At 50.0% G+C, this 22,007-nt stretch overlaps 1 protein-coding gene across 2 annotated transcripts in view; it reads right to left on the bottom strand.

Annotated features, from left to right (window-relative positions):
* The window catches only part of LOC111141772 (regulating synaptic membrane exocytosis 4), a 58,747-nt gene extending 49,291 nt beyond the window's left edge, over window positions 1-9,456 (bottom strand). For both annotated transcript variants that reach the window (XM_022494577.1, XM_022494579.1), the window contains exon 1: window positions 9,360-9,456. In XM_022494577.1, coding sequence (XP_022350285.1) covers window positions 9,360-9,456 — 97 coding nt within the window. The remainder of the gene's footprint in view (window positions 1-9,359) is intronic.
* Window positions 9,457-22,007: the final 12,551 nt, after the last annotated feature.

Below are 22,007 nucleotides of genomic sequence, written 5' to 3'. Positions count from 1 at the left end.
CTCTGCCTTCAGCTCAGGTCATGATCTCAGAGTCCTGGAGTGGAGCTCTAGGGTGGGCTCCTTGCTCAGCGGGGAGCTTGCTTCTCCCTCTCCCCAAACCCCACCCCCAGCTCATGCTCTCTCTGTCAAATATAAATAAATAAATTTTTTTTTTAAAGATTTTATTTATTTGACAGACAGAGATCGCAAGTAGGCAGAGAGGCAGGTAGAGAGAGAGGAGGAAGCAGGCTCCCCGCTGAGCAGAGAGCCCGATGCGGGGCTCGATCCCAGGACCCTGAGATCATGACCTGAGCCGAAGGCAGAGGCTTTAACCCACTGAGCCACCCAGGCGCCCCATAAATAAATAAAATCTTAAAAAACAACAACAACAAAAAAGAGCTTCAGCCAGTACACGGCAGAGACACAAACCCAAAGCCTGTGTTCTTTTATGACCCTGAGCCACCCCTCTTGGAGTGTTTCCTATCAGTTTAAGACAAATCCCACCTGGAAACTATCTGTAAATGCCTTTGTCTTCAGACTCAGACTTTCACAGGCCTGGGGGGGAGCCTTATCACATCATAAGGTTTGTCCCCTACTGCCTCCAACCTGAGCTAAATCTCAAACCTTCCCTCGAAAATTACCAGCGACCCTTTTCTTAGAAACATCTAAATTAACTGACTCAGTAAATTCCCTTGGTAGCATTTCCCAGCATTTTGCCCCTTTACATCGATGATTCCTTTGATTTACTTCTTCCCAGCAGAGCCTTGTCCTCAAATGAACCTCCTGGTTTTAAGACATAGCCCTGCCCTTCTCCAATTCAGGAAAGGGACTGTGTCCTGTTCCCTCTGGTACAGATGCTAGACATGAACCCCTCAGAATCCCCGAACTGTCTGAGCCTGATATCCCACAAAAGGATATTAAGGCCTGATGTGTTATTCATGTCGACTCATTTATCATTTATCTAGATGACTTCCAAAAGGATTTATGGGGTCCCATGTATTAAACCCGGTACAAAGCAGGGCATTGGAGGCTCATTTGATCTAGAACCATGTGCTGGTGATAGGAACACCTGAAGACTATTCCTAGCTCCTGAATTTGGTACCCAGTGTCCCCACATCTAAGACACAGGTAGGCAGGAGACATCCTAAGTGGAGAAGAACCCTTCATTTCTCTCCATCTTTCTTCCCTAACCCAGCAGTTCTCAAGTAGGGTCGCTGGACCAGCAGCATTGGTATCAGCATCACCTGGGACTTTCTTAAAAATAAGATGCTCTTCTTCTACTCCAAATTGAATGAAACATCCTGGGGTGGCACCAGCAGTCAGTGTTTTTCACTAGTCCCTTAGGTTATTCTGACCCACTGAAACTGACAGGAACAACCACAACAGCAGCAGCTCCCCCTAACTGAGCATCTACTATGTGCTCAGCATGAAACACACAATCTCATTCATCCCTGTAACCAAGGAAACCTCCATTCTGCACGCCCTGCTCTGGACTAGGTGAGTTCTGTGCATCACGTCACGTATCCCGCACAATAACCCTTTGAAGAATGCCTCCCCCGTTTTAGAGATGAGGAAGTTGAGCCCCAGAGAGTGAAAGCCACTTGCCCGGAGTCACACAACTTAGAAGTGGCAGAAGCAGGATGAGAATTCAGGTCTGTCAGATTCCGAAGCCATGTAGCCATGTTCTTTCTATCCTACAAGAGAAGCTCCCTGAGGTCTCTCACAGCTACATCAGCTTAGAGAGCTATAAAGCTGGGTCAGGTGAGAATCAAGAAGGGGAGGTGGGCAGGGTGGGGGGCAGGGCAGAAAGAGCCCTGCCCAGACTACAGGGTGAAAAGAAGCCAAATGATGCATTTAAAGGCGCAGCCACCTATGACCAAGGAACAAAAAAGGACAGGGCTTCAGGAGGCATGAGTTCTCGGCCTCTTTCTGACTTTACACGGTTAGGGGGCCTTTTCTCTTCCCAGTTTGGACCGTGGTTTTCCCACCTGATACTCCTGATTGGCTGCAAGGTTGAATGATCTGCTCCCAGCTTATGTCTCTGACCTTGTCTCCCCTCACCCATTCTCTCTAACCACACTGGTCTGCTTTCTGTTCCATAAACACCCAAACTCACACTGACCTCAGGGCCTTTGCACCAGCAGCTGCTACTGCCTGGATCACCCTCCCCCTCATAGTCCCACTGCTGGCTGTTATTTAGGCCTCAACTCAAATGTAACCTCCTCAGTGAGCCTCCCCTGCCTACCTCACCTACTGTTATCCGCTATCCCAGTTTTATTTTCATTTCACTTAACGCGACCTGAAATTACTTATTTTTTAATTGCTTCCCTATTTATTGTCTGCTTCCCCCACCAAAGAACATAACTCCATGAGCACAGAGACCATGTCTGCCTTGTTCCCCAATACATCCTCAGCACCGAGAATACTGTTAGGCACTGAGCAGCCAATTAAATATTGGTTAATAAGTAGATACCAAGGAAGAAAGCCTGGACTCAGAGGCCAGAGTCCTGGATCCTTAACACATGACCTTGGCAAACCATTCTGCCTCTCTGAGCCTCAGTCCCTCCTTGCCTAATGAGGGGACTGGACCTGATGCTCTCCTGAAGACTTCCAGTCTTGAGAAGTGAGGCCTGGAACCCACCCAGTCGGTCCGGCCAGAAGAGGCAGCTGGCCAGGGTCCCTGCACAAATGCCCCCTCCTCACCCCCCCACCCGTGTCCCTGCCCAGGCACGCAGTCATCTCACTCCCCCATCGCAGAAACCGTTAATGAAGTGCGCACTGCTAAATGCAGTTACAATTACGGGGGCTAAGAATAAGGCGCTGACATCAGCCACGTCAGTTTCTGAGTGAATCAGAAAGGGAGGAGGGAGGAAGGAGAAAATGGGAGGGGGGATGACGCTCTGGAGTTGTCAAGTGGAAATAGCACAGCGTTAAATATAATCTAGCACTGGCCTACATCGGTCTGGAGAGGCAGGTGATGGCTCGGCCCCTAGGGCCACGGCAGACAACTGGATTCTTCAAGGAGGCCAGGCAGCCCAGTGATGGGGATCACCCAGGAAAAGAAGCCCAGAAAGGCGATCCAGCGGACTGGGGTGGACTGTAGTGGGACGGTGGACCCTGGAGAGGCACATGTGAATCTGAACAGGACCCCACACACCCCAGCCTCTGTCACTTGCTGTTACTTGCCAGCACAAGCACAGCCCCCAGGGCGTGCACAGCCCTCTCCCACCTGGACTCTGGGTTCATGCCAAGAGGCAGAGGGTGGGCCTCTGGAGTCAAACACACCTCAGGCTGAATCACCACTGTGCCACCCAAGCGAGTCACTAAATGACTCCAAGCTGCCTGGCTTTCCCTCGTCAGCAAAATGGGTACATCTGCAGCAGTAGCAATCCCTTCTGGTTGCTATAGGATTCGGTAAGATCATGGAATGCACAGAGCACAGCCAAGCAACACTTTCAGTCATTTTATTTTTACCATCCTAAGCAATGCTCAGACAAGGATAAGTAACCCTTTTTTCTCGAAGAGGAAACTGAGGCCAGGGAAGGCTAAAGGACCTGTCTGAGGCCCCAGAGCCACAGTGGCATCCAGTGCCAGCCCCATGGAGTAAACTGGTGGGGGAGAGAGGAGTTGCAGTGTGGTCCCTCCAGGTGACCAGCGCTAGGGAACCTGGAGCTCTGAGAGTAAGACCGTGGGATTGTGAGTAGCCCTGGAGGGGGCAGGGGGCACAGATTACAGTGCAGGACACGTGTGTACCCCTGCGAACACATTCTCCACAACTGGCACTTTTCCAACAATTCTTAAAAGAAATGCTGAAACGATGGTTGTTAAGGTCGTAATGAAAAGACGTTTGAGGAGGCAAAGTAAAAGGCTCAGAGCTTGGAGAGCAGGTCAGCTGACTCCGAGGCGCTCACACTCGGCTCTCCTCCACACCTCCGCCCCACCCTCACTCAGCCTGCCGGCAGAATCAGCTACGCCTCGGGCCCAGGCGGGTGGGGAGCGAGCCAGAGCACCACCCTCCCAGGGAGCAGCCTGAGGCGCGTGGAGCCCTCCTTCCCGCTTCCCACCCAACGGAACCAGACAGGCCTTCCTGCCTCTGCAAACTCCAGGAAGCCAGAGCCAGGAGTCTGGCTGCCTGGGGACAGAGAAGGTGGGGGGGCGGACGGAGAGGGATTTAAGGAAAGAGCACTAGCGGCATCCAGGCAGATCTGCAGGGCAGTGCGCTGGGGAGTGGAGGAAGGGCTAAATCCCCATGCACCCGATTTTTCCGAGATGCTTCTTTCAGGATAATTTGATTCAGATAAAGTGGTTTGGGTTCATACTCTCATCCCACCCCATGACATGAACCAGGGAAAGGAAGGTTGGGTCAATTCTTTACCATGCCTCAGTTACCCAAATTTAAGAGTTCTGCCCAACTCCCAAAACCAAAAGAGATGACAGCACTTGGTGGTAAACTGGGGGAGGGAGCGGGAGGGGGGTGGGGGGATAGGAAGTGGTGTGCCCTAGAAAAGAGGGTGGGAATGGAGGCTTCAAAACCTCAGGCTCACACCTGAAGTGGACCTGATCCCAAAGGACGCTTTAAGGCCTCTCCCTCACCATCCCCCCTTGTCCACTCAGCCCTAACCCCCTCTGGGGCTGAAGTACTCCCTTCCCATCCACCCTCTTAGCACTAAAGGGGTGGAACAGCATGACATTTTGTTTCTCAGAAAAAGATCAGGTCAAATTTCAAGGACAAAAATTTGCACTTGGTCTGGGAAAGAAAACTCTGCCAAATGGAGTAAATTGGGGGTCGGGGAGGGGAGGGAGGTCCAGTGCTATCGTTCCAGGTGCCTCGGTGCGGGCAAGAATTAGAGCTCTAATTCCCCCTCCCGGGATCCTTCTGGCAAGATACAGGCATCTCCACCCCACAATCCAGGAGAAGAAACTCAGACAACCCCCTCCATTTCCCTCTGTCCAAAAACAGAGGGAGTGGGCTTTGGTACTAGTCTGTGGGACCCATCTACCATACCACCCCAGCCACCAGATGTGGCCTGAACGGAAGAGGGCGGTGCAGTGAAGGGCTCTGCAGCCCAGAGATGTGGCCCTAACCGCTAAGAGAAGGACCGGTAGCCGGCCTGGTGTTGCCATGGCAACTTCCTCCTGTGCTGGATCGAAGCATCCTATGGGCAAATCAGAGCTGGCTGCTCCGGCTTCTCCGCCCTTCTCCCAGACCAGGGAGAATTGGATGCTGAAACCACTTGGTCAGACTCGGGGACACCATCATCAATTCCAGACACTGATATTAACAACTCCCTTTGGCATTTGTTGGAAAGTGGAGACACCCTTGCTCCCCAGCCATGCCCCAGTGCACCACAGCAGGGGTAGGACTATAGATGTGATGAAAATTAACTGTTCAGGAAGAACAGGGAAACAGGGAGTTGGACTGCTCCCCACCCTCTTGTTCCACATGCAAGCCCCCCAAATCCCCGTCTTTAAACCCCTGCCAAAAAAAGAGCATCCAACGCTGCCTTAACAGCTACAACAATGCAACAAAATTAGCTTCTAAAAATTATAAAAGCTAACATTTTGAGAATCCCACAGATTCTTTTTTACAGTCATGCTCAAAAACAAGTCTTATTTGATAATTACATGATAGCTAACTGTTACTGAGAGCCCACCTCGTGCCAGATACTGTACTAAGCCCTTTGCAGACCACAAACAATATAATAACCGAAAGCAGAGATGTTTCAGTCAGATACCTCAAGTTCAAATCCTAACTCCCTCACTTCTGGCTGAGTGACCTTGAATGAATATTCTCTGTGCCTCAGTTTTCTTATCTGAAAATGGGGATGTTAAATGTTAATTTTATAGGGTTGCCATGAGGAAAGAATTAATATCTTTAAAATACCTAAGAGGATGCCTTTCGAAAGGTAATCATTTTAAAAATGTTCACCCTATGCAGGTCATCCTATGTGGTCCACGCTATTATTTTCTTCCTCATCCAGATGAAAAAGCTGAGGTCACGTATCTAACTCCCCAGTTACAAAGCCAGTGCCAACAAGGCTGAGCAATGATGACACCTACCCAATTATGCCCCCAGGTCATGTCTCTCTAAAGTCCCCAGCATCTTTGGAAAAGGGACAAAGGCAGCATAAGAAATGAGTTCAGAGCGCAAAGAGAGGGAAGATGCTCCTTGGGAGGAATTCTAGGAGCCTACAGTGACCAGCATCCTGAGCCTCGGGGAGGGGGGGGAGGAAAGAGCAGCTTCCCATGCTCACAAAACGTCCAAGGCTCCCAAGCCCAATACAGGAAAATACTCTGGCCCAGTTAAGACTAATGAGATAGGCTTCTCACAGTTTCTCAGGAAACCAGCTGAAGGGGCAGGTAAAGCCCTCAGATGGCTCTGGCTCAACCTGGGTGATGGACAAGATGCATTCCACAGGATTTGGAAGCAGCATCAAAGAGGAGGCACCTAGACGAGCCAGAAGCCATCGGGGACACACCTCTGAGCCATCAGACAGCCTGGCATTAATGGGCCAGGGGAGGGATCGGGGAAGAGGAAGGCGGAGCGAAGCCAGGTCTAGCAGCCCTCCTACTGAAGCAGTCTCTGTCCAGTATGTGACAGATTATTCAAACTGCTTTTAGAAATTAGTTCAGGGGCGCCTGGGTGGCTCAGTGGGTTAAGCCTCTGCCTTCGGCTCAGGTCATGATCTCAGGGTCCTGGGATCGAGCCCCGCATCAGGCTCTCGGCTCAGCAGGGAGCCTGCTTCCCCCTCTCTTTCTGCCTGCCTCCTCTCTGCTTACTTGTGATTTCTCTCTCTGTCAAATAAATAAATAAAATCTTAAAAAAAAAAAAAAAGAAAGAAATTAGTTCAGCACGGGGCTGTTCTAAAAGAATAAATCCAAAAGGCTTTTTTAGGAGAAAATTAATGACTTTGAGAAGAACAAGAGAAATTAAGCACCAAGACAACGTTTCTTACTTCCGATTTTTCCCAGACACTTCATTAGTCTCCTGGAAATGAAACTTGACTATCTCCCTCCCCCTCCCAAACTCAAAGCATCCCTTAAGATGAGCAGACAATGAGCACAAGATGCCCACAGCAAACTCTTGGCTGTCAGCCCTTCCCTGGGGCCCCTCACCTGGGATCCGTTTTCCACACAGTAAGATTTGGCTTTTGAAAAAATCCTCTTTCAGACAGAAGGTTAGTAGTTTACTGGAAAGAGAACTAGAAACCTGATTTTAGTCTCAGCTCTGTGCCTACTTCATTGGGTGACCTTGGGTTACACACACACACACACACACACACACACACACACACACACACCCATATTCATCTGAGGGCAAAAAGGGGTTGGACAGGATGATTTCTAGGTCTCTTTCAAGTGCAAAAACAAGAATTTGAAGAAACTTGTTAGAAAAAACATCAGGTGGGTCTTCAAAAAAAAAAAAAATACTACTACATGAAGTTCTCTATTCTGACTTCATTGCCTGCAACCAGCAATGATAACCTGATCCAGGACACCGAGCATGACTTAGGAGAAAAAAAAACCAACGGTCCCTGCTCCTACAAACCCATGCTCCTGCCCCACCGGCCTCCTGAGACCCAAGTGGCCTGCTGAGCTTCAGGAGAGTCCCTAACCATTAGGCAAAGGGAGGAAGAGTCAGCTCACCTGTGCTGGTGGGGGTCCCTCTCCCAGCCCTCAGGCTAACCTGATTTCCTCCACCAGGCCTCCCCACTTCCTCTCATTTTGCCCTGTCCAGAATAGTGACCTCCCCCAGCTACATCAAGCTCATCAGTGCTCTGAGCCTCACTTACTTTTTCCATAAAATGGTGATTCCGTAAAATGGCTTTGCAATAACCATCTTTAACCCACCCCCAACTCTAGGTCTGTCGGGAGTCTGCCTCACGTACCCCTCATTCATTCACTGGGCCAACAAAGTCTTCTGGAGAATCTTGCCCCCCACCTGCCTGCAGCCTGCTCCGGCAGGAAGAGGTGGACACCCATTACCCACCACGTCATCCCATGTCTCACCAGATAACTTGGGAGACCAGACAAGGGTCCCTGCAGGCAGAGTCTTAAGCAGGACCCATAAATTCCCTAAAACTGCAGACCAAAATTTTGAGGATGGTTCATATGTGTATGTTTGGAAGAGATAGTCTATATTTTCATCAGGTTCTCAAAAGTGTCCGTGAAGCCATTTTGCTCCTCCCCACCACAAACGCCCCTCTCTGTTTTGTCCTCTCACTGAACTCAAATACTCTCAGATGTTCAGCTTCTGTTATATCAGATTTTCAGAAAACACTTTTAACTGCATCATGTGTCTTAGGCGCTGTTGTCCCATTTTACAGATGAGGATTTGAGGCTACGGGTGACATGACTTGCCCAAGGTCACAGCTAGTAAGTAAAGCAAGACTGGAACCTGGTTCTGACTCCCAATTTGCCGCTCCTTAGGGAACTCTCACCCAAGCCCTCTAGCTACCCCACCTGTTGGTGGATTGGCTTCCTCACCACAGAAATCTACCTGGAGCCCTCAGGTTCCCTCTGCCTGGTTCCAGGGCCCCAAAGAGCAGGTTTCCCTACATTTCCCCGCCCCTCGGGCTCTGGCTGAGGCTGCGCGCAGGCCTGGGAGCGCGAGGTTTGGGCCGCTAGATGGTGGCCGGGTTCAGCCCACCGAGAAGGGCTACTCCAGCGACAAGAGCACCCAAGGTCCGGGCACATTCCGGGCGGTGCGCAGGTGAGGAGTTGGCGCCGCCCTACGCCTCCCTCTGGGACCAGAGGGGAGGAAAGGCCGCACCCGGCCAGTCTCCCCGTGGTCCGCCCCAGTCTGATAGGAACCAGGAGTCTGGAGCCCCAGCCTCCGGGGGAAGGGGAAGAGAGCCAAATGAGGACGCTCAAGGCCTTGGGCTCAGGGCGGGGGGTCTTGGGGGAGCCTCTGGATGCAGGCAAGACAAAGATGGAGAGGTAAGGTCTGCGCGCCACCTCCAGCGGCGGGGTGCGCGTCGGCGCCCCAGGGGTGAGGCGGCCAAAGCCCCGGGGCTCGAGGTGTGGGCGCGACAGGAGGGAGTCTGAGGGAGGGTGGCAGGTCGGATCTAGGAACAAGACAGGGGGCATCCAGCAGGCTCAGGTGAGTAAACAGAGCTGGTCCAGACGACCCTAAGGGGCCCACCTGCGGGAAAGGGACGAATGCAGAGGGCCTAGGGGTTCCTGGGGGCGGCTGGAGGCTGGAAGGCAGACCTTGGGGCCCCGTGGGTGGGGGCGTATCCCGAGCAGGGCTGTGGGTAGGGAGGAGAGAGCGGGCCCCTCTCGGAGTGCACCGGGTCGGGCAGGGGTCCTCCGCCCTGGTTCCCGGGACCCCCCCCCCACACACCCCAACCGGGGATGGGGGCGGGCCGCGCGCTTACCCGCGTCCTCGTCGTCGAAGGAGTTCATGCACGGGAAGTAGATGGCGAGCGCCTCGAAGGAAGCGGACAGGCTGAGGCGGCTCTGCGAGCGCTCCATGCCCGCGCCGGCGCCGGGCGCCTCGGCCGCGCCGGCGGCAGCCGCGGCGGCGGGCGGCTTGGGCAGCTTGGCCGCCCCTTCTTGACGCGGAGTACGGCGCGCGGCGTGGTGGCGGCGGCCCGGGGCTAGGCCGGGGCTCCGCGGCGGGGCTGGCGGGCGCGGCGGGGCCGGCGGGCTGCGGGCGGGCCGGGAGCGGGCGGCGCGCGGAGCCCGAAGCGCGATGTGCTCCCGGCGGCGGTGGCGGCGGCGGCGGCGGCGGCGGCGGCGGCGGTGGTGGCAGCGGTGGTGGTGGTGGCGGCGGCGGCGGCGGAGGTGGCGGCGCAGCGCTCTGGCCCGCGGCGCCCCCAGCCGGCCGCGCGGGGCGGGCTCGGAGCCGCAGCCGCAGCCAATCGGCGCCGCCCGGGGGAGGGGGCGCCGCGCGCGGGGGCGTGGGAGCCGGGAGGGCGCGGGCGGGGCGCCTTCTCACTGCCCCCAGCCCCGCAGGTGTGCGCGCCCGGTGGGAGGAGCGGGCCGAGCGGGTTGCTCCCTGGTCCCCGGGCCGTGCCCCCGGCTCTGTCCGGACCCCACGCTCAGCCCTCAGACTCGCCCCGGATGCAGGCGGCCAGGCACCGACCGAGACAGGCCTCACCCGGGGACGCAGACAGGCTCAGAAGGGACACACTCAGAGCGACCAGCGCGCGGCACTCAGCCTCCCACTCAGAGACCCTCAGATTCCACGTGAACCCTCAGGGGAGCTCAGATAGGCTCCCACACGAGTGCATTCTCTCTGCAAGACACCCTCAGACTCACAACACCCGGAGAGATGCACCCACAAAGTCACTCACTCATAGAGACATTTGCTGAATCCATCCCCTGACACCCTCTGACAGTCTCCAGAGACCCACACAGGTACCTACACCTGTGGACACCCTCAGACTCTCACACAAGATCCACGGAGGTAGATACACCCACACACTCACACTTACTCTCAAGGAGAACTGCAGAGGCACTCAGAGTGAAAACCAGGGACCCCCCCCCCCACTGCCCCACTCCCTGCCATACAGGGAGACCTTCAGATCCCACACGAACCCACAGAGAAGTTCAGACAGGCACACACACACTCACGCACCCACACTACTCACAGACATCCTAAAATTCACACACAGACACACACACTCCGATGACGCACTCTGAGATCTGCACACAGAGACACTCAGTGCCCCCGACCGCTGACTCCCTGAGCACTGATTCACTCATACACACAAATGCTAGCAAACACTGGCCAACTCATACACGGTTATCTTCAGACCCAGACCCAGAGAGTCACTCAAACACACTTCAATGGGCACACGTGCTCACACCCAGACACAGACATACAGCCTCAGTCACTCCCAGTGGTGGATCCATTCCCTCAGACGCACACACAATGAGACACACTCTGCCAGGATCACATGCTCACACAGACACACCCACATATCTGCCTCCAGGACCCACAATCTTCAGACACACACACAAACACACACACACGGTTTCAGACACTCAAAACCCCCAGGATGAACACAATCACAGTCAGAAACCCGAACTCCATTCTCTAACCTAGGGCCTGAGGTCCCCATCCAGCCAACCCTCAGATGTCTAACCTCTGCCAGCTGCTCTCACACACTCTTTACAAAGCGGCCCGGGGAGATGGCAAGATCCCAGAGTTTCAATCCCAGCTGTGACGCTACCCTTCTGTGTGGCCTAGAGCAAAGCCCTTCACCTCACTGATGTGCTCTGTCATCTGTACGATGGGGAGACCCTCTATTTGGGATGGCTGTGAGGATTAAGATAACACGTGCATTAGTTTTCTGTTGCTGCATGACAAACAAAGAGGCTTGACAACATCCGTGTATTAGTGGACAGTCATGTAGGTGAGAAATCCTAGCAGTTTGGGCAGAATTTTTCCCTTGGGGTCTCACAATGTATCAGCCAGATGGGCTCTTGTCTGGAGGCTCTGCAGAAGAATCTGCTTGTGGGGCACCCGGGTGACTCAGTAGGTTAAAGCCTCAGGTCATGATCCCAGGGTCCTGGGACTGAGCCCCACACGGGTTCTCTGCTCAGCAGGGAGCCTGCTCCCCCCTCCCCCGCCTCTTGCCTGCCTCTCTACCTACTTGTGATCTCTGTCTGTCAAATAAATAAATAAAATCTTTAGAAAAAAAGAATCTGCTTGTAAGCTCATTACAATTGTAATGTAAGGTCATTAGCCGCCTGCAGTTTCTTGTAGCTGAGGGACAAGGCCCCTGTTTCCTTGCTGGCCTTTTGCTGGGGAGTTGCTGTAGAGTTGCCCTTAACTCCTAGAAATGGCCCTCTGGTTCTTGCTTATAGCCTCCTCCATCTTCAAGGTCAGTATCAGGATATCAAAAACGGAAATCAGAGGGGGCTGCTCCTTTGCCAAAAACCCTTCCATGGTCTCATTTCACTTAGGGGTAATAGTCCAAGTTGGACATGGTCCTAAGTCCTTTGGCTCTGCTCCCTCTCTGGCCTACCTCTTACCACTCCTCTGGCTCACTCAGCTCCAGACCCACTGTCCTGACCTTGCTGTTCCCTCTGGCTGAAACAGTTTTCCCTCCAGAGAGCTGTGTGGCTCATTCTCACAGACCTGTGCTCAAACATCACTTTCTTCATAAAGTCTTCCCTCACCACCCTTTGTAAAGTAGCGATACCCCTCCCTGAAATGCCTAGTCCTCCTTACTCTGCCTTATTTTTCTCTCTAGCCCTTATCACTATCTGACATATCATATGTATATGTATATGGCATTATACATATTTTTTCATGCTTATTTGCTTATTGTCTCTCTCTCCTACCCAGAGCCTAGAAGAATACCTATAGCAAAAAGCAGGTGCTCAGTAGATCGTTGATTGGATGAATACCTTCCCACCAAGCTGACAGATGAAGAACAGAGACTTTCAGAGGGGAAATGACACACTCAAGGTGACAGAGAGCAGGGAATGCCAGTGCTCCAGCCACTGCCCTGCTGGCCATCTAAGACCGTAGCAGAAGGAAGACAGGCCAGAGGGAGAGCAGCACTCCGAGGCCTAGAGAAGGGACAGGACAACAGAGAGGCCAGGAAAGGCTGGCCTGGAGCTGGAGAAGGAGTCTCGGGGACCCATGAAGCATGTCTGTTGGACCAGCAGTGAGACTCCCAGGAAACACACCTAAATGTTGAAAGTAGACATGTGTGCTGGTTCAGCCTGCAGACCCCGCTTGGAGGCTCAGATTCTAGCTTTTCCACTTATCATCTGAGTTGCTGTGGTGGTTTTAAAGCCTGTGTGCTCATCCTTTGACCGCTCTCCCACTGAACAGTAGGGTCTTTGTCCCCTCCACTTAAGTCTGGGTCAACCTTAGTGACTGGGTTGTAACCAGTAGAATGCAGTAAGCGACATGCATGACTTCCAAAGCTAGGTCAGGAAGTTTCCTGCAGTTTCTTCCTGGCTTGCTTGGGTTGCACACTCTGGGGGATGCCAGCGTCCACATAAGGACCTTGACTACCCTGAGCCACTCTTGTTAGAGAGGCCACAGTGGGTCCAGCTGAGCCCCCAGACAACAGCCAACAACAATCTCCCAGGCTTGTGAGTGAGTGATCTCGGGTGTCTAACTTTGATGCAGCCCCAACTGACGTCTGATGGCAGCTGCATGACGGACACACAAGCAGGAGCTGCTCCGCTGAGCCCTTCCCAAATTCCTGGGCCACAGCATAAATGGTGGTCGTTTGACACCCTAAGTCTGGGCATAATATTGTAGGCCATGATGGAATCATGACCTTGAGCGAGCAAATGAACTTCTTCCAGGCCTGTTTCTTCAGTTGTAAAATGGGGACAATGCCTCCCAGTGTGAGTGTCATCACAGAGTGAGTTATAAATGTGGAGTTCTTAGAACAGTGCCCAAACACAGTGCGTGTTCTGCAAGTGTGAGCTTGGGATCGGACAGCCCCATCTGTCAGAGGCAGACGTCCAGAGCTGGGAGGAATCGGAAAGGTCGTCCAATGTGTCCCTCCGCTGGGAGAGAGGGAAACTGAGGCCCAGAAAGTGCAAGGGACTTCCTAAACTGCATAGCCTATGGGTGCAGAGCTGTTACCACAACAGAAGTGTCCTGAGCTGGCCCGATGCTCTTCCTGCTGTGCTCCAGGTTGTGTCTCACCCGGCAAGAGAGGCAGGGGGCCCCTGGGGTGAATGCAGACAAAGCTGGCAGTGTCAAGGAGGAGAGGCAGCCAACGGAAACAGACTTGGCCTCTGGCCAGCAATATAGGCAGTGGACTCCTGGTGTGAATTCTCCTTTCTTGGTTAGCTCATGCCTAAAATTCCCCCAGTAAGGTTTGGCCCTGTAAGCTTAAATCTTTGATCCCTTGTAAATAGATCATTTTTCCCATGGGAAATCTAAGTTGTCCACTACTCGTACCTGCATATGAATCATGTGTTCTAAGAACAAGTTTGATGGTGGGAAGGCTCGAGATGGTGGGTGGGGGAAGTGGTGAGTCTGGAACAGGGAACAGTGGGGAGTCGGGAACAAACTGGTGGTGTGGGCTTCACAGCCTAGGGAGAGGGAGGATGCCAAGGGCCAGACAGCTCAGTAGATCAGAGCTGAAGAAGGACTGCCTGCCTTGAATATAAGTGCCTATCCTTAGTTTAGCTGTGTGACCTTGGGCAAGTCCCCTCAGGGTTCCCATCAAAAAACGAGCATAATTCGCATTCACTTTGCCAAGTCATGGTGAAGATGGGATGTAAATTTACTGCCAGGCAGATCGTAGGTACTTAATAGACACGTTCATTGAGTAATTTGCAGGGTCCACCCAGTCTCGTCGTTGTACTCAGCCCTAAATGCACACAGAGGAATAAAACAGACCTGGTCCCTGAATTCATGGCACTTATAAACTGGCAACATTAAACATATAATTATGCCAATAATTATTTAATTATAACATGATATACTCGCTCTATTGTAATAATAATTTCAATTACAATTGTGATGAGTGTCAGGCAAGACAGATATTTACATGCTTTATAGCGCATGTGTGTGCGTGTCTGCACCTGCAAGTGTGTGAGGGGGTAGGGCAGATCTAATCCTGCCTGAGGCAATCTGGGAAGACTTCCCTGGGGAGGAGGTGTTTAAGCTGAGAATGGCACCTATTCTGTGCCCAGCACTGTTCTTGGCCCTGAGAAGATAGACATATTTATTAGTATTTATATTTATCAGTAAATAAAATAAAGCCACTGCCCATACTATGTGCATGTTCAAATAACCTCTGGGGCTTCTCTGGAAGGAATAGATTGGAGTCAGTTCAGAGGGATGCCTTCCTCCTTCTCTTCAGATAAGTCCTACTTTGAACCAAAAGACCACTGACTCTTTCCTCCCCAGGAGAGGCTGGGGAGGCTGAGCTGTGGAAAGGTGAAGTGGAGGAGGGAGGGGCCCCCCCACCCGCCCCGGGTCCTAAGTCTCCGGGCATTGGCAGGAGGCAACAAAGGACAAGGCTGAGGAGGGGCCAGAAAGGCTAACCCTGAGGAAGTTCCAGAGATGACTTGAGCCAGACTAAGAGATGGACTGGACTAGTGAAGACCAGGAAGGAAAAGGAAAGACAGGGGCACTGCCCAGCTTCAAAGCATCAAGAGAAAACCACTCATGTGGATGGAACATCTCCTGTTTAATAGTTCTCTAAGACAAAGCATTTGAGGGATGAGGTCCCTAAATTTTGCATATTTATCAAGACCCAGGTGAGTGCCTTTCTAGAAGAAGGAGTAAGTGGCTAGAATATAGCTAAACCTGACACGGCCTGGTTTGCAGCTTTGTCAGAGAGAGACTGGTCCTGTCTGAGTTGGGGTGTGTGTGTGCGTGTGCTTGTGCGTGTATGTGTGTGTGTAAAATATCTGTGGGTGTGCAGGTGCATGTGTGTGTAAAACATCTCTGTTTATGTGTGCATATCTCAGAAGAGATGGGCATTTCTGCATATCTGTGTCCTTGTCTGTGAATGACCTTGTCCCTAAACATGTTCTTGCAAGGTGTGTGTTCTTGTGTGAAGTGAGTCCAGTCTGGTCTTAAAGGTACCATGCATCCTGGGGCGTGTGTGTGTGTGTATCCAAGTTGTGTGAGTTATATTTGTATATCAATGTAAGATTCTGTTCTTGTGCACTTGTATCTGCCTCTCTGCATCCTGGTTGGTATGAGTTTAGCCTTGACTGGGCGTGAATGCTGCTTGTCCATGCAGACTGGTAGCTTGAGAGAGAATTTAGTATTTCCTTGGCTTACTCCTTGTCTTCAAGTGGCTAAATCATTATTAAGCTGAGAGGCCTAGAGATATTAAAATCTTTTATGTTATAACTCCAAGTCCCTAACCAATGACCTAACCGTTATTTCATTCTTCCATCCATCCAGCCACCCCTCCATCCAGCCACCCACCTATTCATCTCAACTGCACTGACATTTACTAGCTGTGTGGTTTTCTCTCTCAGGCAATTTACTAAATTTCTGTGTATCTCAGTTTTCTCACCTATAAAATGGAGATGATACAAGTATCTACCTAAAAGGGCTGGGAGTGGCAGAGTGAATGAAATGAGCTATTGCATATAAAACACTTAGCACACTGCAGAGCACATAGTAGGTGCTTATTATATTAGCTATCATCATCATCATCACTGCAGTGGCCGGTATATTTCAGCCAATTCTCAATAGCACTTTGCTAAGGGCCACCCCTGAGCTAGAAACTGGCGAGTCCTTCCCTATAGCAGAAGCCATTAAGTGCCTCTACCACCAACTTCCTGTGTGACCTTGGATACAGCCTGTGCCCTCCTTGGACCCATGGAACAGATAGAGCATAATCTGCCTTACGGAGATTCTGAGCACACCTGTAATTTAAAAACTGCCAAGAGCTCCGATAGTTACGTAGGATGGCAGTCCTGGGTCATCTGGAGCGCCAGACAGAGCTGGGACAAAGCCGAGACTTGTTACCACTGCACAGCTCAGTCTCCTGCTTTCTGCTGCTTCCTTCCTACGACTTCCAGGCTCTGTTCTCCCTCTGGGGAGGCATCTGATGTGCTCCAGGGAGCAAGTGTGTTGGGGGAACAGGGAGCAGAGGGAGCAGGTACACACCTTCTTCCCTTCTTCACAAAGAGTATCTTCAGTTACCATTTGGTGAAGAGTATTAATGATTTAAAAAAAGAGAGAGAAAAACTGGGTGTGATTTCTGATCCAATAAACCACCACTTCAGACAAGAGACAGAGAAAAAAGGAAACAAAGGGCAGAAAGAGACAGAGACTAGAAAATAGAGAGGGAGAGAGTAACAGAGACACAAGAACCAAAGAGGTAGAGGCAGAAGCAAGAGAGAGGGAGGGGATCATGCGAGCCAGGAAGAGAGCGGACAAAGTCGGGGCTTTATTGCAGACCCGGTTGGGGTGCCCCCAAGCAAGGCTTCACCTGTAGCAGCCCCAGAATGAAGATGCTGTTGTTTTTCATGGGTCACCCTCCATCAGCGCACACACACACACAGGCACTCTGACCCACCTTGGGTTGGGATGTAAGCAAGAAATAAAATCGTATTGTCTGAAGTTGTTGAGATTTCAAACGTGTCTGTTACAGCATTCGCCTTCCCCAGCTGAACACCTTCACTACTGGGTGTTTGTACTTCAATGGGAAGGAGACTGAAGTTGAGGGTAATGGAGCCTTGTCTGAGCCACGGACCATGGGAGTGAAGAAAGCCAGGCTGCCCAGAGAAGCAGGGGAGCGAAAAAGAATTCTGTGCAAATGAACAGAGCAAATCAAGCTGTGGGAATAGGGAGCAGGCGACCTCGATGCCTGATACTTCAGTTCCGGGTTCCATTCCTACATGAGGTCACCTGAAACCTACATGGTAGGTTGCCCACCCAAATCCATCTTCCTGCCCCTTCCTCTGTTTTTGAGTAAGTCACCTTCCACGATAAACCCCACATCTCTCTTGGCCCATGTTTGGTGTACGCTTAGGACCCAGTTCTGACCATTGTGAATCGAGTGAAATTTTGGGGGCAAACAGCTACTTGGAAAGGTGCCTGCACCCTTGAAAAATAGACACGAGAGAGAAACATCACCTTTTCCATGGCTGGACATATTCTAATTGCAACCAAGAGGGAAGCTAAATTAGGACAAAGCTGCAACAGTGGACAGCAGAACAGGTGAAAGAACCCAGATCCTTAATGATGTCATTGAGCCACTGAATTAACCAACCTTGGCATTGCCCTACTTCGTAGGTTGGTGTAAGTGTTAGCACATACATCTCATTATTGTTTAATGCATTTTTGCTTTGGGCTTTTGGTTTTGTTTTTTATTTTTTGTTTTTATGGGGGGTTTTGTGTGTGCGTGTTGTTGTTGTTTTGGGTCACCAAAAGCACCCCATGGATATACATATCTGACTCTATTTCCTGCCAATGATTCTTTGACATTCTCCTGCATCTCTTCAATATGTTTCATTAGTTACCAAGTAACCCCAGACTCAGCCAGAGCTTGTCCAAGCCACATCTAAATGTTGATTTTCTTTTTTTTAAAGATTTTATTTATTTATTTATTTATTTGATAGAGAGATCGCAAGTAGGCAGAGAGGCAGGCAGAGAGAGAGAGGGAAGCAGGCTCCCTGCCGAGCAGAGAGCCCGATGCGGAGCTCAATCCCAGGACCCTGAGATCATGTCCTGAGCCAAAGGCAGAGGCTTTAACCCACTGAGCCACTCAGGCGCCCCTAAATGTTGATTTTCTTGGCAGGTGTCTTTGTTTCCGATTTGCGGGAAAAGAGGCAGACAGGAAGGAAGAATATGAGTGCAGGTCTTGAACCATGGGGGAAACGTGTGGGAGAGGAGTAAGGTAATGACAGCCATCTCCCCAGCCTTGTACCTGCGAACCCCATCACAAAGCCCTTGGAGAGGATTTACGGAGCACTCCCTTTAAGCCTGACACCATTCTATGTCCTGGGGAGTACAGAAAACAATTCTCAAACACAAAATTTTCTGTCCTCATGAAACTGATATTCTAATGGGGAGAAACAGAGAATAAAGAAGAGAAATAAGCAAGAAAAAAAAAACTGTAACATTTGGATGGCAGTAAGTGCTATTGAAAAAAGTATATGAAATAGAGAAGGATAATTGGGAGTGTCCAGAGTGGGACTGATAATGTCACGCAGGATGGCCAGCGAAGACATCATGAGAAGGTGACATTTGAGGAAAGTCATGAAGGGGTAACTCGTGCAGACAACTGGAAAAAGAATGGTCCAGGCAGAGGGAACAGAAGGTGCAAAATCCCTGTGCTGGGGAGTGTGCCTGCTGGCCTGAGGAGAAGGCAAGGAGGCCAGGGTGGCTGATGTGAATGAATGAAGAGGAAGGTGGAACACATGTGGTCACACAGGTACTAATGGACAGGAGTGGCAGGTGGTACGGGCCTTCCAGATTTGTGCAATGATCATCAGCCACAAACATAATTATTTTGCTGCTATTCCTTAAACAGACTTAATTTTTGTTTAAATGCATTTATTTGAGATGAAAATTTCATAACACTATATAAATGAAGAACCCAGTATCACTTGCCATAAATAGAAAGTAACCAGATAAGTAAATAGGACAAAACTGAAGCAACATTAAGTTATAGGGAGATACTCTAGCCTGCAGAAGGGTTGGGTCCGAAACCAGAGATGTCTTTGATAAAAGGCAGGTTGACAGTCTTAGAGAAGTGGTAAGACACAGCATCGCCAAGTAAAGACTTTGTCCATGAAACAGAGACTCTCCTACGTTAGGTAGTGTGACACTGCTTAACATCATTTGTGTCCTGCTAGGTGGGATGATCAACCGTTCTGGTTTCCCTGGGATGGAGGTGTTGCCCAGGATGTTTTTTCAGGGCTATAATTGAGATGGCTCTGGACATCCTGTCCCCATCCCATCCCATTCTTTAATCTCACACCCTCTTGTTTCAGCTTGCTGTTCTCTGGGTTACCCTTTTCGTGGGTCGACTCCAAGATGATCCTCGCACCCTGGATCCATGCCCATGCACCGAGTACCCACGAATACCCTTGAGTGTGGATGCAACCTGTGAATTGCTTCCAACCTGTAACAGGAGACCAAAGTGATGAGACCATGATTAGATCATGTTCAGTGTGACATCCACAGTGCTGACAAACTCTCTCTCTCGCCCTTCTCCTTTTGCATGCTTGATGAGGCAAGGGATCATGTCAGGCAGGCCCAAGGGCAACCTCTGGCCAACAGCCACTAAGAACAAAGACCCTCAATCCCAAAGCCCAGAGGAACCAAATATTGCCAGCAACTATGTGAGCTTGGGGCAGATGCTTATTTGTTGAGTCTGCAGATGAGACCACAGCCCAGGCCAACACCTAGACTGCAGCCTCCCAAGAGACTCTGAAGCAGAAAATCCAGCAGACCCTTGCCCAGACTCCCGACCCACAGAAACTAATAAACGCATGTGTGTGTGTGTGTGTGTGTGTGTGTGTGTGTGTGTGTTTAAATCCTTATGTACATGGTAATTTGATACTCAGCAATACATGACTAAGACATTCCTTCTGTCCTATTGCTTCTCCAGGTCCTGCCCAGTTGGATGGCTCCTTTATGTACCGTTTAGACTGCAGGCTATGACATACGACCAAGCTGGATGCACCCAGCTGAGGCTGATAGTGGCTTGAATTTCCCCATGGTACACAGAGCCTATACTTGGGGGATCTTCACTCCCAGCCTGATAAACAGGACAGTGATGAAGGATCAAGGCTGGGAGATGGTGGAGTCCTGGCCACTGGGTATCTGAAGACTGGCAACCTGCCTGCTGGAGGTAGGGCTGGGTCAGGGCTGAGACTCTGACCCTTGACCACTTCCTCCAGGCCAACCTCCTAGGCTGCAGGGTCCCTATAAGACACTGCCAGACCCTCTATTCTCTAGACTTTCTCCTTGCTCTCCCTGCTTCTGAGCTTCTTGCCTGTCTCCTAGTTTCCCATCCTGATAGTTTTGTGCCTCGTTCTCTCTTCTCAACCTAGTTCCTTCCATTTGACAAATCATCTGGGTAGGCTGCTCAATTTTCAAATCAAAATACATGAATTTTATTACAAAAATAATTTTTGCACCTTTCAGGAAATTGTGGGAAGAAAAGAAGCACAAAGACAAAATTGAAAATCATCTTCGTTATGCCACCCAGAGACAGCCACTTTTTAACCTGATGTGTTTTCTCCTTTCCCCCCACTTTGACCGTGTTTCATATAAAGTGCTTTTTTAATGGTCTAATACTGTAAGTAGTTTCATGGCCTGTGGTCTGTTTTTTTCCACTTAGTTTCCTATCATGAACATTTTCCCACAACTGTAAATATACCTCTATGCCACTCTTTTAAATTACTGAATAACATTTCATATGATTTAATGTTTTTGCTCTCATGTTAAAATCAAAGAAATACTCTTTGCAGTTCAGCTGTTGGACATACACTTAATAGCTTCTCTAGATGTGGACGCACAGGTTGAAATGATGCATGTTTTGGAAGCTTGTAATAAGTATTGACAAATCTCCCTGAGCAATATTGGCCCACGCTTCACTCTCCAGAAGCATATGACATTATTCCTCATTCTCTCAAATGAGCTATTCTCTTTGTGATTTTTTTTTTTTTTTTTGGTGTTTGTTATCACAGTCCCATGACTGCATAGCTCCCACTCCCCACCACCACCGGGCACCCACTTCACATGTCAAATGTGTAAGCATGGACAATCCACCCTCAAAACCTTTGTTTATATATATGTGTGTGTATCCCCAAACAATATACAATATTGCTTTGAGAGGCCATTTATAAAATCTCATGTAAAGGCTACTGTGCTATGTATTACATTCTACTGCCCCTTTTTGTTCAATCAATATGACTGTTTTGTTTTTGTTTTTGTTTTTGTTTTTTACTGAGATCTGTGCTAACTTATGTAACTCAAAGTCATTTCTTTTAACAACTGTTTAATTGTTGTCTTTATTTTTGAGATTCACCTGCAGTCTGATGGAACTTGTTGCCATCATGTTGCTGTTATAAACAATGCTGTGATGAACATCTCCATACCTGTCTATCTCTGCTAGAGTTTCTAAGCACAAGTGGGATTGTTGGGTGGCAGGGCTAGCTGTGTCTTTCCAACTCTTTTGACTATGACACATTGTAAGAAATACATTTTTTACATCAGAATCTGGTAAGGGTCTCTCCATGAACACAATTGAAACAAAAGTTTAGTGAAATAGTGCTTATCCTTATCATAAGAAAAACATTCTGGTTTGTTTTATTCTACTTAACTCAATTTCCTTTTTTAAACATTGATCACAACTTACTAATCTAATTTTGTAACCTGTTAATGGCCCATGACCCACAGTTTGAAAAATAATGGAGTAAAATGTATTCAGTTTCATGAAATACTTGGAAATGACACTTTAGAGTGGCTATGCTAATTTAAAATGCATTAGGTTCTCATCTTCCTCCATCCTGGCCAGCACTTGATTTTTTTTTTTTTTTTTGCCAGTCTGATGAATCTAAAGTAGAATGTCACTGTTTTGATTTTTCTTTCTCTGATTTCTAGT

Source organism: Enhydra lutris, unplaced genomic scaffold, assembly GCF_002288905.1.
Source record: "Enhydra lutris kenyoni isolate GAN:26980312 unplaced genomic scaffold, ASM228890v2 scaffoldscaffold6, whole genome shotgun sequence".
Lineage (NCBI taxonomy): Eukaryota > Metazoa > Chordata > Mammalia > Carnivora > Mustelidae > Enhydra > Enhydra lutris.
Note: the sequence above shows the minus strand (reverse complement) of the source record. Positions and strands in the feature narration are given on the sequence as shown.